Genomic DNA, 16,585 nt, shown 5'->3' with positions numbered 1-16,585 from the left:
GGTGTTTTTGGCAGCCAGTTCATGGGGATCAGGGAGTTCGGAGACAGAAACAGGGCTGTCAGCAAAGCTACTAACTATTTATGCAGCTGGCAACAGACGCTGAAACATTGTTTATCGACATGTTACTGTTTGCTTGTACATAGTAACTGGTTTTCAAATATTTAGTTGAAACAAATCCATAAGGGAGTCTTAAAGTTCTGGTGTTGTTTGAAGGGTAAGTATGGCATCGGGATGAGACACCCTGTGTTCTCTAAATTAGGAGTGAATTTATCACTTTGGGAACCTCATTAATTCCATTTGGATGTCCTCATATTAAAAAAAGCCAAGTAAGGAAATAATTAGTTAGTGAGCTTATTCATTGAGACAGACAAGTGTCCCACCACAAGATTTAGAATCAGAAATAATTCAGTGTTTATTGTCAGCAACCGTCACACAGCCCCGTGAAGAACTGTGTGTGCCCCCTGCCTGCACACAGCCATCCACGGAGTCAGACCCGCTTCTGCCTCTCGTCGTCTGAAACGACAGTGACAATGAATGCCTACAGGTCTGAAACTTCGAAAACTAATCAACTTAATACTTTAACAAAATAATTACATAAAATTTGCTGAAACCTAAAATATATTGCAGAGCGGTAAACTGTAGGAAAGAAAAAAAAAAACCCAAACAAGTGTGTTTTGTTTGTAATAGCAGTGGTTGCCTTGCAATTGTGTGTTGCCATAAACACGGCTTCATTTTTCTCTCTCCCTTTTTACTAAATGTAACGCAAACATCCATACTCTATAATGGATAGATTGGGCCATTATTCTTCCTACTACATAATAGGTTTTCCCTTCCAGAAAAGATTCATGGCAGAATTTATTTTAAAACAAAAACAACAGCATCCCTGGTCTATTTTAAATATGTGCTTTACCCATATCATACTCTCTCAGGAGCATATTAATTCTTTAAATTTCTGCACATGCAAAGATTAAGCATTCACAACTTTCATTCGTTAATATAAACAATTTCTTGACAAAACATTCAAGGATTCTTAAAATCACCCATAGCAATCATATTACTATAACAACACAATTACTTAAATTTTCTACACTTCTAACGGTCTTCAGTCTTAAGTCAAAACACCGCCCGCTGCGCGCTTGCGCCCCGTGCGCGCCTGCGCCGGTGCCCTCGGCCGCGCCCGCGCGTCGCTCCCGCCCGCTCCCGCCCCGCAGCCAGGCCTCCCGGTGACGGGGACGGCGACGACTCAGACACGGGGGACCCGTCCCCGCCGCCCGCAGACCAGCCCCAGCGGACGCTTCACGGAGCGGCAGCGCGCGGCGAGCACCTGCCCGAGCAGGGCCGCGGGTTCCACGTGCAGGGCCTGCAGCTGCCGCCACCTGCCGCTTGACGCCCGCTCGCCCGGCTCTCCGCACGACTAGGCCCGCAGGTGGGGACCGGCGACCTCCGGAGGCCCCGCCTGGCCCCCCGGCCTCCCGTATTCCCTTCGGGTCGTCCCTTTCAGCAGGGTTTGTGGGTCTGGGGCTCCCAACGCTGTGGGAGGGCCGGGGTCCTGGCCTCTTCCTGTGGCCCCGATTTTGGCCCGGAAAGAGGCGCGAACTGGCTGCGCCTCGTGTGGCGGCGCTGACAGGCCCGCTGTGCGGCCGCCAGGTCCGCGCTGTTAGCTTTGCCGGCCGCGCGCCGCCTGGGCGCTGCTCCCTGAGGAGGAGCCAAGCGGCGTCTGCCGCCCTGGGCTGTGGGGGCTGTGGGGGCTGTTGGGGCCGGGCTGAGGCGGGCTGTGGGGGCCGGGCTGAGGCGGGCTGTGGGGGGCTGTGGGTGCCGGGCTGAGGCGGGCTGAGGCGGGCTGTGGGGGCTGTGGGGGGCTGTGGGGGCTGAGGCGGGCTGTGGGGGGCTGGCTGAGGCGGGCGGGCCGCTCGTGCCGGCGCGGTCAGCACTGGGCGCTGCGTGGCGCGGGCTGCTCCTCCCCTTGCCCCGCACGCGGGGCCCCGCCCCGGCAGGGAGGCCCCGGGAGCCCGTGGGCGCCACAGCGGTCCGAGGCGCCGGCGTGCTGGCAAGTCGGGGGTTTCTGGCCGGCGCTGGGACATTTCATGCGGGAGAGGTCGGTGTTCGCGGCGGACATCCCGGACACGGGCCGGCCCACGGATTTGGCCCTAGCGGGAGATCCCTTTATCCTCGTTCCAGAAGTTCCTGGCCCTCCCCACACACATGGCTGCTAGAGCGTCCTCCCGCCGTCCCCTTCCCGCGTGCGCAGTGGGGCTCGTTCCGGTGGCCGCGCCTCGGCGCACCTCGCTGGCCTCCGCGGAGCGGGGCTCGTTGCTTCGTCTCGTGCTCGTGGGGCCCAGGAAGATTCCTGGGAGACTCCAGAAATACTGCGTGTGTGTGTGTTTGAGCGCCCTGAATGTCTCCAGGCTAAAATCTTCTGCGTTTACCTTAAGTTAAAATACCAGGTACTTGGCTCTGGGTGGCATTTTCCCCTTTTGGAATAAATGGTTAGTCACCTTGTTCCTTTGTAATGTCCCTGAAACACTCGCCCACCCCGTTTCTTCTCCTGTAGGTTTCCCTGATGGTCTGTCCCACCCTCTCCCCTCCGCCCCTTGCTCAGCCTCCGCTCCGCTCCGTCCTCCGGTCCCGCCAGCGTGAGCCTGTTTCTGTCTTTGTTTTTAAACGAGTGGTATTGAGGTTGCGGGTCTGTGCGCCCTCGAGTCTCTTATTTTGAGCACTTCCATCAGAATCAGACTCAACTAGATTGCAGCACATGCTAGGCTTTGAGAGAGCCTTTTCAAACCAATCTAGAGGTGAAAGGAATGTGTTTTATTAAGAGAACTTAATCGTGTTCTTTACTTTAATATAAACTTCTGTGTAGTCAGAGAATGGATGATTGAGTGGCAGGAGGCATGGGCTAGAACGGACTCACCTAAGTAACCTCTGCCAAAGGAAAAATGAACCAGTCTCACCTCTGCACTCTGGATAACCAAGAAATTTTAGTAATGATACTGACTTTTTCATTTCTTTCAAAAATATTTTTACAACTGGCTGCTGCTCACTTAACATTCTTGATTGCAAAATGCACCATTAGTTGGGTGCAAGAAGCTCACTTTGTTCCCAGGGCTTTTAGGCCTGCTGGCTCTCTTGCTCGTTTTTTTTTTCTAATTTACATTTTTTTCATTTAACTTTTTTTTTTTTTTTTTTAGAGACAAGGTCTTGCTATGTTACCCAGGCTTTGAACTCATTGGGCCTCTCCAATAGCTGGGACTGTAGGTGTCCCCCACCCACGCCAGCTCTGACCCTCTTGTTTTTGCTGCTGTTCCCTGTGCCTGAGGTCTTCTGCCACGTAAGGCCTACCACTGCGCGTCCCCAGATGGGATCTGCCTTGTAATTTCTCGCGAAGATGCCATTTGTCTGTCTGTGTGAGGCAGTTTGACCAGCCCCTGGATTTAGTTGGCAGTGTGACGCTTCAGTACAGACGAGCAGAGGAATACTCAGACCCAGTGGTCTGGGCTGTAGCTGCTGGCACAGAAAGAAGCTGGAGAAAAGTGAGTTTCTGACCCCAGCTCTCCCAATGAGGACCACCGCCTGGCTTTCAGAGGCATAAAATGGAGATGGGGGAAGGAGGAAAGCCAACTTCAGGGATGGTCTGACCTGTCTTCTGTGGGGTTGGAGCCCTTCCCACTGCTTGGGCCGAGAGGAAGGCCAGCGGGGTCTCCTCTTCTGTTTGGCTGTCTCTGTCCTTGGCTCTTTCTAACTTCGTCTTCCTGTCTGTCCCCTGGCCTCTTTGTTCTAGCTGCCTCCCTCTCCTGGCATAGTCCGTGTTCTTCCTCGGTTTGGTTTCCTGTTAACTGCTGCTTCTCAGCTGTTTGCAGACGAGGTTCAGCAGCTTGTGGGGAGGAGCTAAATGCAGGGGAAGTCCTGGTGATTTTCACCCCGTCCTGAGACATGGCCTAGGAGTTCTGACTCTAATCTCTTCTGAACCTGCAAAGGCTTTCCCTCCGGAAGGGTCTTTGGCCAGGACTGACTTTGGGTGGGGATGTGGTGTTTGAGGAGGGCAGAGAATTCACAGTACCTGAGCAGCCACTATGTTCTAGATTCTCTTTCCAAGATCTTAAGCAACTCATACAATACTCCTCTCAGGTAGGTGGCAATGGAATCTTCATTTTTCAAATTAAAAAAAAGAAAAGAAATACCCAGGCTCAGAAGGTAATTTGCTCTGTTGCTGAGAAGTCAGGAAACTTGTTCAAGGAAAAGTCTCTTGAGCAGAAAAGTTACCTCCCTCATCTGCTCACGGAAGCCTGAGTTCTCTTAGGAGGCGAAAGGGCCAGTTCCTCTGCTGACCTAAGGCAGGGAGACCAGGCTGGGGAAGACAGGTGCCCTGGGCCATCTGTGTCCCTCCTGCACTTCCTTCAAGACTCAGCTCAAGCACCTGCCGCCCTCGCATGCCTTCCTGAAGTGAGTGGACACTAGCGCCTCCGGAGCGCCGGCCCTTGTTTGGTTCTGCCTTTGTCCTTGCTCTGGGGACCTGGCCACCGTGGTCCTGCCGCCTTCACCTTTGACGTCCCCACGGAGCCCGGCAGTGTCCGGCATGTACTGGGTGATTAAGAAATGTATCTGTTGATGAACAAGGATACTCAGGGACCTGGATGCCGGCTTGCTCCACTCACCTGTGGTGGGTCTTGTTCATCTTCAGCTCTGCAGAGACAGACGCAGCTCTGTGGAAGTGCACTTTAGGGCACGTTGTGTGGAGGAGACCCCAGGGTGGTGTTTGTGTCACATCCGCTGGGACTGGTGTGCTGGGCAGGTTGTCAGTCCCCCAAGGTTGTCCACATCTTAGTCCCCCAACCCTGTGAACACGTGAGGATTCAGGTTACAGATGGAGTTAGGGTTGCTGATCTACTGACCTTAAAATAGGGAGATGATGGGGATTATCTGGGTGGACCAGAGTCATCACGAGCGTTCCCAAAATTAAGAGAGAGAACCAGAGAGAGAGCAACAGGAGAAGGACGTGGCCTGATGCTGCCGGCTTAGAAGACAGAGCAGGGGCCCCGAGTTGAGGGGTACGGGTATCTCGAGGAGCTGGAGGAGGCGAAGGGGCGGCTTCTCCCCCAGAGCTTCCAGAAGAAAGGCAGCCCTGCTCCATCCGCGTTTCAGCCCTGGAAGACCAGGTCAGACTTTTGACCTCCAGAACTGTAAGATATAATAAATTTGTGTTGTTGTAAGTCACTAAGTTTGTGATAATTTGCAATAGCAACAATAGGAAACTAATATAGACTGATTTCAAAAAGTTAACAAATACATGCGCACACACACATACATGTATACACACATACACACATGTATACACATAATATATATAATATGTATATACCTAATGTAGTTCAATTTATTCTGCTTTTTCACAAAGCAGACATACTTTTTTTTCTGTTTTGCAATAGTATTTATATGGATTAATTTTAATGCTATTTAGTTGATTGTGTTGATATTTTATGACTTTCTTAATGTTTCCCAGTTGATGGACATTTTTCCTAAATAGTCAAAACCTCTCCTTTGGCAACTGAAATATGAACAATAACAAAAATTTTCTCATACGTTTTTGAAATAATTAAATAAAATGGTCCACATAAAGACCCTTATATATTAATGGAATGTCAGGCACCTACAATGTACCCAGTAGACATTAGGCCCCAAATTGAGTAACTATCCAAAGAATAGGGACACTTCCATGATCCCTCACACGTGTTGCTGAATTGCCCAAAGTACTCTATTAATGTACATTGACATTAGTAACATAGAATTGCACCAGTTTTGGTTTTTATGTATTTTCAAGCTTTTTCTTTTTAATGCATATTAGGTGGAATTTCAATGTCACTTTAATTTGGATGTCCGTGGTAACCAGAAAGATTGAGCTTTTGCCTGTGTTGTTTCTGGAATTCATTCTTGTTTGAATTGTTATTTAAAATATTTTTCCATGTATCTCTTTGTATCTTTTTCTTAAAAACACAAATCAAATAAGCATAGATAATACCCCCATCTTATGTTGTTGCAAATATTTCTCTTGTGTTGTTTTCATTTTGCATTTAGTTTTATATATTTATTTTGAAAAACATCAAATAAGTAGGTCAGTTTACTTGTAAAGTTACGTTTGCTTTAATAACATTCATTTCTATTTAGTTGAGATAATATTTTAGATAATACATTGTATTTTATTGGGCTGTTTTTCATTGTTTTATAATTTCATTTTAATTTATGTAAGGTATATCTTCTATGAGGCTGTTTCTAAGTTAATATTTTTTTCAAATTTCTATTCTGTTATTCCAATATGCTTTTTAAAATGATGCCTCTTCTGTCATGATTTGCCATTCACATTTTGTCATATACTAAATTGGGGTCCTTATGACACTCTGACTGTTGAGGATAAAGGCTCCCTGTTCTGTGCAGCAAAGCCTCTACCCGTTAGGAACATGTCAGAGGGGTGCAAATTAGTGTTTCTCTCAGCCAGACTGGAAGGCAAGTTCACAAATAAGTATTATTTCAAAAATTAAACAATTAATTTTCCCAGGTGAAATATTCTTATAAAACTGTTTCCTCTGTTGCATTATCTATAAAATTGATCAACATATCAATCTGCATAAATGTAAAAATGAAACTAATTTATTTTTAAAAACAGTTTGCCCGTCAAGTACAGTGTTTATGTCGCCCTTCCTCAAATGCTTTTGTGTGTGCAGTTGTGTAAACTCCTGCAGTTTAGAAACTAAAATAGTGAAGAAATTAAGATTTAAAAAGTTTTGTCAGAGAAATATTTTTACCACCATCGCAGTTGCTTTCAAACACACACACACACACACACATGCTTTTTTTATCCATGTTACTGTATACTAAAGATAATTTTCTGTAGTTTCTTTATTTTTAAATTTCAGAATATTATGGGGGCACAAACATTTTAATGAGTGGCATGAAGTATTTTTGTTTGTTTGTCTTATATCCCTAATACTGAAGGAAGTTATCAATCAGATTATCTTAACAGTATTCTTCACTGTTTTGTGAGAGGTGCTTCGTAAAGAATTCTGATACATCTTGCATATATTTAACCTGACCTGATTCTAACTGTAACTGATTTTAAGATGTTCTATGGGCATTAAAGTATCTACCAAAGAAAACACAATAGTGATTGCAGGCTTAGGAGAAATGTGGTTTCTTTCTTCTCTGCCAACTTCTTTGGAATTTTCTGCCCCATTGTTTTCATTCTCTGTTCTTTTTTGTCTCCCTTCTATCACCTGCTCCTTCCCCGATAGAGTGGTCATGCAACTGTGCCCCGTGGCTCTCCTTCTCAGGGGCTTTGTCATGTCTGGAATCCGTGAGCAGGGAACTCACTCTCTGGCCAGAGGAGGTGTGGGTGTCTGTGATCCGCTCACTCATCAAGTAAAGCCCTAGGAAAACACCGATACTAGGTGCCTGAGCTCTTAGAGGATGCAGAGACTAGACACAGAAGTCACACTGGCACTTATCCAGCTCTACCACTGTCACGTTAAATAGAAGAGAAACGCGTGGCTGAGAGGTCAGGTCCCTCTGCTCAGGGCTAATGCTCTGCTGGTGGGCGCCAGCGCAGGGCGCCAGCGCAGTCTGCCAGCTGTTAAAACAGTGACATACTCGTACGCCAGGTAACACATAACCACGTCCCGCAGCCTGCAGCCAGTGTTCCACGCAAGCTCCCTAGACACCTGGAGTAGGTCATCAGACCTTCCAACAGTCGTGCAACCAGGAGGCTGGAGGCTGCAGGGTGGGGGTGTAGGAGCCTGCTCTGCAGCCACAGGTGACGTCCCTGTTCATGATCACCGCCTGCACACCCTCTTATCAAATGGGGTCAGTGGTCAATTCTGTTTGATCAAGACTACTGAGATGTTTTCCCAGATGAGTACAGTTAAACTTATTCTGCACATGCACATTCTATGTTTCTACTATACTACACACATAAATATACCCATTTTAAAGTCTGTTAAATCATAAACAATGCTTCAGCTCATAGGTTGCCGTGGCAAAATTTCAGAATGATTAATGTCAGTTATTTTTTGCCCTCCAAAATATTGGAAGGGGAACTTTGTTTGCCAGCAAGTTAATTTATAAAGCATTTATGAAGTCTCAGCAGTTGGATTTGAATTAATACGTTTCGTTATTCATCCAACCACAGCATTGGATTTTGATGACTTTTAAGTCCACAAACCTATGACATTTTATCTTTTTATATAATAAAAATACCACAACTCTTTTGCTTCTGTTCTTACATTGAGATGACTTTTATAGCACATAATGTAGTCAGAAAAGAATAGAATCTTAATAGTAATTAAAATTATATTGTATTTTAATGATCATAGACATATATGATAGATTAATGCATAAAAATCCATATTACTTTGTAGGTATTTATATATGTAAATGTGTAATCTGTTGACATGTGCAGTTATTTAATCACTGGTGCATGTAAATATCTCAAGTGATCTCTACCTCATCTCCCTGTGAAGAAAATGTTTATATTTAAGTTTCAAGAGTAACAGAGTACATTATGCCTCCCTTTTAGTTGTCAAACTTATTCACCAGTGTCCCAAAGCAAGGGGCTCCCAGCCTGATTCTGCACAAAGTCTGAATATAAGTAATGGCCAACATATTGTCCCTGGTGGTTGGAATATGTGCTGCTTTTTTTATATGGTACTGTATTTTTATCCCTACTTTTTAAAATATAATTTTAACAAAGATATATGTGTATGTATATATGCACATACATCTATACATACACACATATATATCCATATATATCTCCATACTTGTATGTATCCATGTATGTATCTCTCTATACATTATAACCATGTTCCTAATATCTATTCCCAGCAGTACAATAAAACTGTCCAGGGCAGGGCAGTTGTGGACCAGGCCTTGGGCTGACCAGGGAGCGTGTGTTTGCATGTACTCATGTGCACATGGGTTGCTTGGCAGTGGGGGGAGGAAATTGGTACTGGCCACATAAACTATTTTCATAATTTTCAAATTGCCTTATATACACATTTATACTTGTTTCAAGTTATATTTTACTCTTTTTTAAAAATTACCAATTTAGTATAATTTCCACATCCAATATTTATTAAGTTTTCAAATAAATGTGAGCCATCAAAAAATGGGAGTTTCTTGAGACTTTCTTCAAACTCTCAGCAGCCCTGTCTGAGATGTCATGTGCTTCGGACCAACATGCCAATCTGGCAAACCATTAAGACAAGGAGCACAAATCCTTCCTGTACTCTTGATTTCTTTGATATTCAAAGGTAGCAATTCATAAGGCTTTGTGTTCCCTTCTAAGTGTATATGAACAGACCCACTCCAAAGGTGCAATGAAAATCACCTGACAAGTCAGCACTAGAGCACCTAGCATGCAGCCTAGGTGAGCATCCGATGGGAAGGGTGGAAAATGTGGTATTCTAAATCTTGGGAATGAGAAACTATGTTCTCAACCCAACCCATGCACTTCTGGGCAAACAGAAGGCTGCCTACTCCAAGGGATTTCTATCACCTTCTAATTGTTTCTGACATGCTGGGGACCACTTCAAAGTTTTCTTGATGCTCAGATCCTGTCAAATAAACAGACCATTCCTCAAAGACGGAAAAACAGTGGAACTTGCAACGTGAGCAGAGTTAATGGGAGGACGTCAGTTCCTCCCACTTTGCCATAATTTTGGTGAGAAGTTGGGGTGGGTTGATTTTACGTACTTAGAGCTCAGAGGTAGTCACCCAAGCTCTGCCCAAGACAAATTTCCCCATCTTGATAACAGGATGGTTTTATATATCATTCAAACTGCAATATTAAAACCACTAATTGTGAAATGTGTACGTTCAGGAATTATTTGATAAAGGATTTCAAAAGAAGAAGAAAGGGAAGGGTATCTGTAGACGTGTTAAAACATGTCAGTTTAAAATACTTCTTTCTCCTATGTATACAGTTTACACAACATTTTGTAACAGATGATTGAATTTAACAATAAATCTGTTTTTTACTCTATGACAAACTTTACAAGATCTATTTCTCTTCAAACCAATAGGTTCGATCATGTTAATTTATGTCTTAAATGTATTTTAACTTTACTAGACTTTCACTTCTCATTTTTCTAAGATATCCCATGTAAATATTTTCCACTCAGAACCTTTTTAGGAATCAGTGCGTCTCCGTTATGACATTGGTCAAGAACTTAGCAAGAACTTATGTGAAATTCAAAACCCTAATTAATAATCTAAATTCTATAGAAAATATGATTAGGACAGCTACTTCTTTTAAGAGCAGTGTTTTCAAAGCCGAGTATCAATGGATTAATAGAATACGACTACATATTTTTAAGTCTCTAAATGTTTCCTACATAGCTTCGTCTTCCAAGAGTCAGAGTAAAATCTATGAAATAGCGTTAAGCTGACTCTGAACATCAGGTATAGAGCAACTGCACATTCCCCATTTCCTTCCTTTTTTTTTTTTTTTTTTTTTTTTCTGCCCCAATATGCTCTGCAGGAAACATTTTAGAAAAGCTACAACTTGACTTTCTCCCACAATGGCCATCCAATTAATAATATGATTTAACTGTTAGGCTTTGTAAGCCTTTTCATAGAACTAAATTAAAATATCAGTAGAGCTCCTTTTTTAGATCGTCTGAATTTTGGGTTCGGAAAATATGTGGCGTTGATCGAGAGTGACATTTTGTGGACATATTCGTGTACGAAAACCACCCTAATAAGTGATATTTTCCTTCTGCTCCTGTCCCACCAGCTGAAGGGGCCTGTGGAGGGACCTTACGTGGGACCGGCAGCTCCATCTCCAGCCCCCACTTCCCTTCCGAGTACGAAAACAACGCTGACTGCACGTGGACCATTCTCGCGGAGCCAGGGGACACCATCGCTTTGGTCTTCACAGACTTCCAGCTGGAAGAAGGATACGATTTCTTAGAGATCAGCGGGACAGAAGCACCATCCATATGGTAAGTCCTGGGGAAGAGATGTCATCACTGGATGCTGGTGCAGTTGTTTATTTACTGTATTTCCTCCGACGGGCTTTATAAGTTTCTTTCACTGGATCTTCCTTGGCAGCACGGTGTCCCTTTTTTGTCTTGCTATTTTGGCTGCTAAAAAGTGATCTTTACTGTGTGACTAATTTCAAAGTTTCTGGGATGTCCTCGTGATGGTATTTGGAGAGGGAGAGGGTATTCGTGTACTTTGAACTTACCGTGTCCTCGTTTCGCACTCTTTGAAGGCAATACAGACGTTGGCAACTAAGTGAGGCAAGTTAGTTTTGGGTTTGGCCTGGAGCTATTTTGCTGTGAACAGGTATTTTTTAGACTGTGTATTTTCTTTTATTTCATGTTACCAAGCATTGGCAAACTCCGCTGCAGGTATGTGACTATGTATATCTTTTCTTCCGTGGAGACTGTGCACCAAATCACGTAACTACCTCTGAGGATGTGCCTGTGGCTACAGGAGCATCAAAGGCAAACTGAGTCAGCATAAATCCTAATCTAACATATGTATAAAATCGACCAAGGGATGGGCGTTCTCTGGTGTGTACCGTAGCGGAGACAGTAGGAAACAGGGTCTAATCAATGTAGGTTTGGTGGTATTGATTGTAAGAGCAGCTTTGTCTGTGTCTGTAAGTGCAGTTGAAAAGAGAGAATTAAAAGAATAGACATTTAAAGGCCTAAATTCTGTCTCTAATTAAGCAATTTGTTGTGTTGAAATGTTTTTGTGGCTTTTTTGGTTTTCATTATTTTCTTAGCACTTTAAAACTGCTTCAGTTGTCTATTTCAGATCTTGACCTATGGGTAAACTTGACAATATGTACATTCAAACTAAAGTAGATGCAGAGGAAATGTTGGCCACTTACGCACAGGAAGGAGGGAATATGGAAGGAACGATTGTGAATATACCTACAGGTTCACGTTTGCATTTCAGTACTAAGACTTTAGCCTAATGTGAAACACGTTGTAGGTATGATCACCTGTTTCAAACCAGTTACTGAAAATGAATTGAATTTTACTTTATTTTTGCAAACCAAGTACCAAAGCAGAGGGTTCATATTCATAGGTAAATCATTTCCTTCTTTGAGTTTTATTGTACTGTTTTATTTATGTCAACTGTTAGTTAAGAAGGGGAAAAAAGAACTCTCTATGCTCTTTGTTTTAAATTTTATTCACCTTGAACAATACTTTTAGATTTGCCACTTTACCCATTTGCTCATTTTGTGTTATATAATCTTAACTTTAAAAACTCAGGAATTTGTTTGAATTATCATCCGTTTCACTCTGTGTAACATCAGAGTGGTGGAAACAGACACTGAGCTGAGAGCCGGGCAGCCTGGACCCCGCTGTGCCACGAATAACCCTCGGGACCCGGGGCAAGGCTCCTGCAGAGCAGTTTATTAAATTGTTTATTATTATTTATTAAACATCCATCGAGGGCCTAGTATCTGCCAATCGTTCTGAGAGATTCAGGTGATCTAACAACTTTCTTGTTTTAAAAATGACGTTATTGTGGCTTTCAGAAAAATCATTGAAACACAAAATATATGATGACTGAATTTCAGAAATTATATGATTTATGTTAAAGGCTGCATTTTTAAGAGAGTCTAGAGACATTGGACATTGACTCACGGCCTTGATGGTAAGACGTCAGACTGGGCAAGGTGTGGAAACAAGTGAGGCGTATTTGTCAGGCTCTAGCACCCATAATCAGTGGTGGCTTTTGCCAAACACACTCAGTCTCTGGATGAAAGGGAACTTTAGGATGCAGAGTCCGTATCAGAGTCTGAAATAACAATAGGAGATGCTACACGAGATGCCACCGGATGAAACATGACCCTGCGGGAGGACAAGAATGGCTCAGACACACATCGTGGTTTACTGCTGAGTAGGCAATGGCTTCTTCATTCCATTTATTTTTATTAAAGATGGAATCAGGACTTAGATCCCATCTAAGAATCAGGACTTAGATCCCCAGGTGTTTGACATAGTTTTGTCCATTTCTTCTTTTCTTACCCTGTAGAGTTCTCTCATATCTTCTTCACATCTCTACCTAACCTCTGTCTGTACCTTCTCCTGACAAATATCCCCCAGCTACTTTCATGGTAAACACAAAAAGGTGCACGAGGATGATGTCATGAGTGTGCTACCAAGTGTGTCTTGTGCGGATGCTGAGTGGGACGGTGGTGGGCTCAATAGCAACAGTTGTCATTGTCACAGGCAGCACAGCTAGCCAGGGATTGCCCTGTCTTCTTGGTGACTGGTTCAGACTGGGAGACTTTTCCCAGCTCCCTGGAATCCCTCTAGTTATTTGCCAAGGGAGATGGTGGGAAAGTTCTCAGTGGGGACTTTGACCCTGTCATCCTTCGGGTCTAATAAACTCTGTTGCCAGTTGATTTATCATGTTCTCCTCGAATAGCCATTATTAGACGGGTGCAGGGTTGCATTCATGCTTGTATTCTTAGCGTGATTTATTATACATTGACCTGTGTGCTTGGTGCAGACACCCTGTGAGGTCGTGGTTATCGCTGTCTGCGATGACTCCTGCCTCTGTTATCGTAGATGAACAAGCTGAGCTGCACGGTGGATAGGAAATGGCAAAGCCAATGGTGCATGTGGCAGAGCTGGGATGAGGGTCAAGGGCTGTGGCTCCAGCCTTTTCTTCTCAGTCTGTACGGTCCCCTGACAGTCCAGTGTGGAGCTGAGCCCTAAAGCCCTGTTGGGACAGTGCCTTTCTCTGTTTCAGAGCTGCAGGTTGGATCACAAAGCCTCGAGCAGGTAGCTTTCACAGGAGAGATGTGCCGACTGAAAAGCAATTTGCCCTACACGCAATTTGCCCTACACTGTCAGAGGAGACAGCGTTTTGTTGTGTGTGGCATTTGGTGTGTATCCTGATAGCCGAAAGAAAGATCTTGTCGTGGCCGTACTACTACTTCCAAATGGAACTCTCGGCTTTCAGTTACTCCTCCGTGGAGGCTGAAAGGGAAAAGATGACTTTCCTAAATAACTATGGAAACCTACGTGAGCACATTTAAAATAGAAAATGGAATCATCTGAAGTACCCTTTTAAGATTTATACAACGCATAATATGGCTTATCTTAAAAACACTATTATTTTACCATAATTTTAGAATGGCAGTCTCTGAAATGTTTAATGGCCCAAATTGGTATATTTAAAAGATTTACTCATTCTTTAATTGCACAAAACACACCAAGGAGCACTGTGGGTGGATGTGACTCTTCTCAAACACAAAGTCACACCACTAAGACACAGGGACAGCGTCAGTGGCTGTGAGTGCAGAGTGCACACACACATGATTTTCCAATAATCTGTTTTTTAAAAAGCAGAACATACAAGCAAGGACACTCTAAGAAAAAGCTACTTGGAAAATTTTTAAGAACAATAACAGGATTAGCCTTATTTTTATTTAATTTGGAGTGAAATTACCTACTCAGCTACGTTTTATGTCAGCGTTGCCATGGTGACGGTTGAGGCAGTCTAAATGCGGCCAATGATGTCATGTGCCAGGATCATCCATGCGTTAAACGTGGCGTGATGTAAACCCCATCGACCGTGTGTCTGTCAGATGGTACTGATTTTTTTTTTTTTATCTTTACTAATCAGATTCTAATTTCATGCAGGTCTGTTCCCTGTCCATACCCTACTTTACCAGAGAGTTGCCACGTGTAGTTCTCTTTGCAGCATGGTCTAGCAGTTATGATTTTTCTTGCAATTAAAGAGAAAATGTGGAGCAGTAAAGGCAGCCGCGAGTATCTTATTTTTTTTTTTTACCTGAAGTGATTTGATGGTGTAGCCTATAACTCCTAACTAAAAATATCAAGAAGAAGGAAAATTGATTAGATTTCAGCGTTAACCTACTGTGGTTTCTAAATTAAGACATGATGGTTAAAGGGATTAGGGTTATGTGGTCTTAGGCAGGAAACAACAGAGGGAGAATTTACTCTTTAAAATATGCATCTTGGAGGGTACTGTGGTTTAGTTGCTTAAAGTGCCTGTCTAGTAAAATATGCGTCTATATAACCAGAATCATTTGCCCATCCGCCTCTGAGACAGGGAGGGAGTGAAGCCTCTAAAGGAAAGGAAACAAAGAAAAATAAATGCATTTAAAATGCATCCTAAAACACACTTTAGTGCATGGATGTCTTTACTCCATGACTCAGTCTGGCAAGACAGAGCCCAGAGCCTCAGCACCCTTCCGGGCCACTCACAGCCTGGCCCAGCTGTCTCTGCATCCCTCAGCCCTGGCGGTGCCATCCTCTTTCAAGTCTGTTCCACGGAACACGTCCCTGCCATCGCGGTAGCATGTGTCTGCAGCCCTTGCACACTTGTTCAGCTACATGCCTCCACATGGAAATCCCCCACTGCCCAATTAATGCCGATTAAATTAGCATACTGCTTGGAGGGACGTACAGCGTGGATGGCAGAACACTGCAGGACACGAGTGGAACAAACAGGTTGTACAGTCTCCCTCCCTGGAAAACTTGAGTGATGATAACGCAAGGATGCTTCTTGGCTGACTTGGATTAGACCTGCCTTCTCATAGCGAAAGAAAGTCTGTCACTTTACAATTTCTTAAGGCTTAAGTTCTATTTTTCCCAAACCAGCATAACTCTGCCCCTCTGCCTACCTAGACTAGGCAAGAGCATAGTTGAGGGGACAAAATAAGGTTTTATAACCATTTAATTTTTTTTCCCATTAATGTGGCAAAATTCCACGATTAAATCAATTTAATCAGTGACTTGTTGAAACCAAAACAAAACTTCAGAGAAAATGATGAAGCTGAGTGAGCTTCAAAGAATGTGTGAAAGGTCAATAATACCTCCAGCGTTTACTCAAGTTGTCACTTAATTGATAATTGACTTGGTGTGTATGTTTAATTTCTAATGAGGAAGGATCGTAGAGACACACAGTGAGTACTAGATTCCCTGAAATCAATGCTTCTCTCACCTGCTTAAAAATTCCCTCCTCGTATTATTTTAATGCTTTATTTTGAATTAATTTTACAGAAAACTTGCAAAACTAACCCACCCATTTGAGACCTCATTTGAGTTTTTCTGGCTCCTCCGCTGACATCTGTCTGTCCCTGGGGCCCGCCCTGGGACTTGCAGAGCATTTGGTCGTCTCTGTGGCCTCCTTCAACCTGCGACCATTTCTGTCTTTCTTTGTTTCTATGCCCGCGACTTGGCTCACATCAGTAGTTCAGGCTTTCGGAAAAGCGATGACATCATTCAGGCATGTTGAGGACACCACGTAGCGATGCCCCAACACCACCAGGGCAAGTGGCTGAGTTTGTTTCTTTCATATTTTCCATTTTAACTTTGAATTCACTAGTCGTTTTTCACAAACTTATTGTAAGGTATCACCTCAACATTTTTTATAGATGCAAGCAAATATAAACAAAAGTAAATATTATATACATGTATGTGTGTATATATATTTATATGTTATGTGTCTGTGTGTTTATATATTTATATAAATATACATGAATTTATCCTTATTTGAGCCTCTATATATCAGTTAAAGGTCCAAGGATGTAATTAAC

General features: G+C 43.5%; 1 protein-coding gene across 1 annotated transcript in view; it reads left to right on the top strand.

The window, feature by feature from the left end:
- Positions 1-16,585, top strand: part of CSMD1 (CUB and Sushi multiple domains 1) — a 1,519,798-nt gene that overhangs the window by 851,698 nt on the left and 651,515 nt on the right. The window contains 1 exon segment of the mRNA XM_012645868.1: positions 10,781-10,988. Within this exon segment, the coding sequence (XP_012501322.1) occupies positions 10,781-10,988 (208 nt within the window).

Source organism: Propithecus coquereli, unplaced genomic scaffold, assembly GCF_000956105.1.
Source record: "Propithecus coquereli isolate 6110/MARCELLA unplaced genomic scaffold, Pcoq_1.0 Scaffold238, whole genome shotgun sequence".
Taxonomy (NCBI): domain Eukaryota; kingdom Metazoa; phylum Chordata; class Mammalia; order Primates; family Indriidae; genus Propithecus; species Propithecus coquereli.
This window is presented reverse-complemented; position numbering and strand designations above follow the sequence as displayed.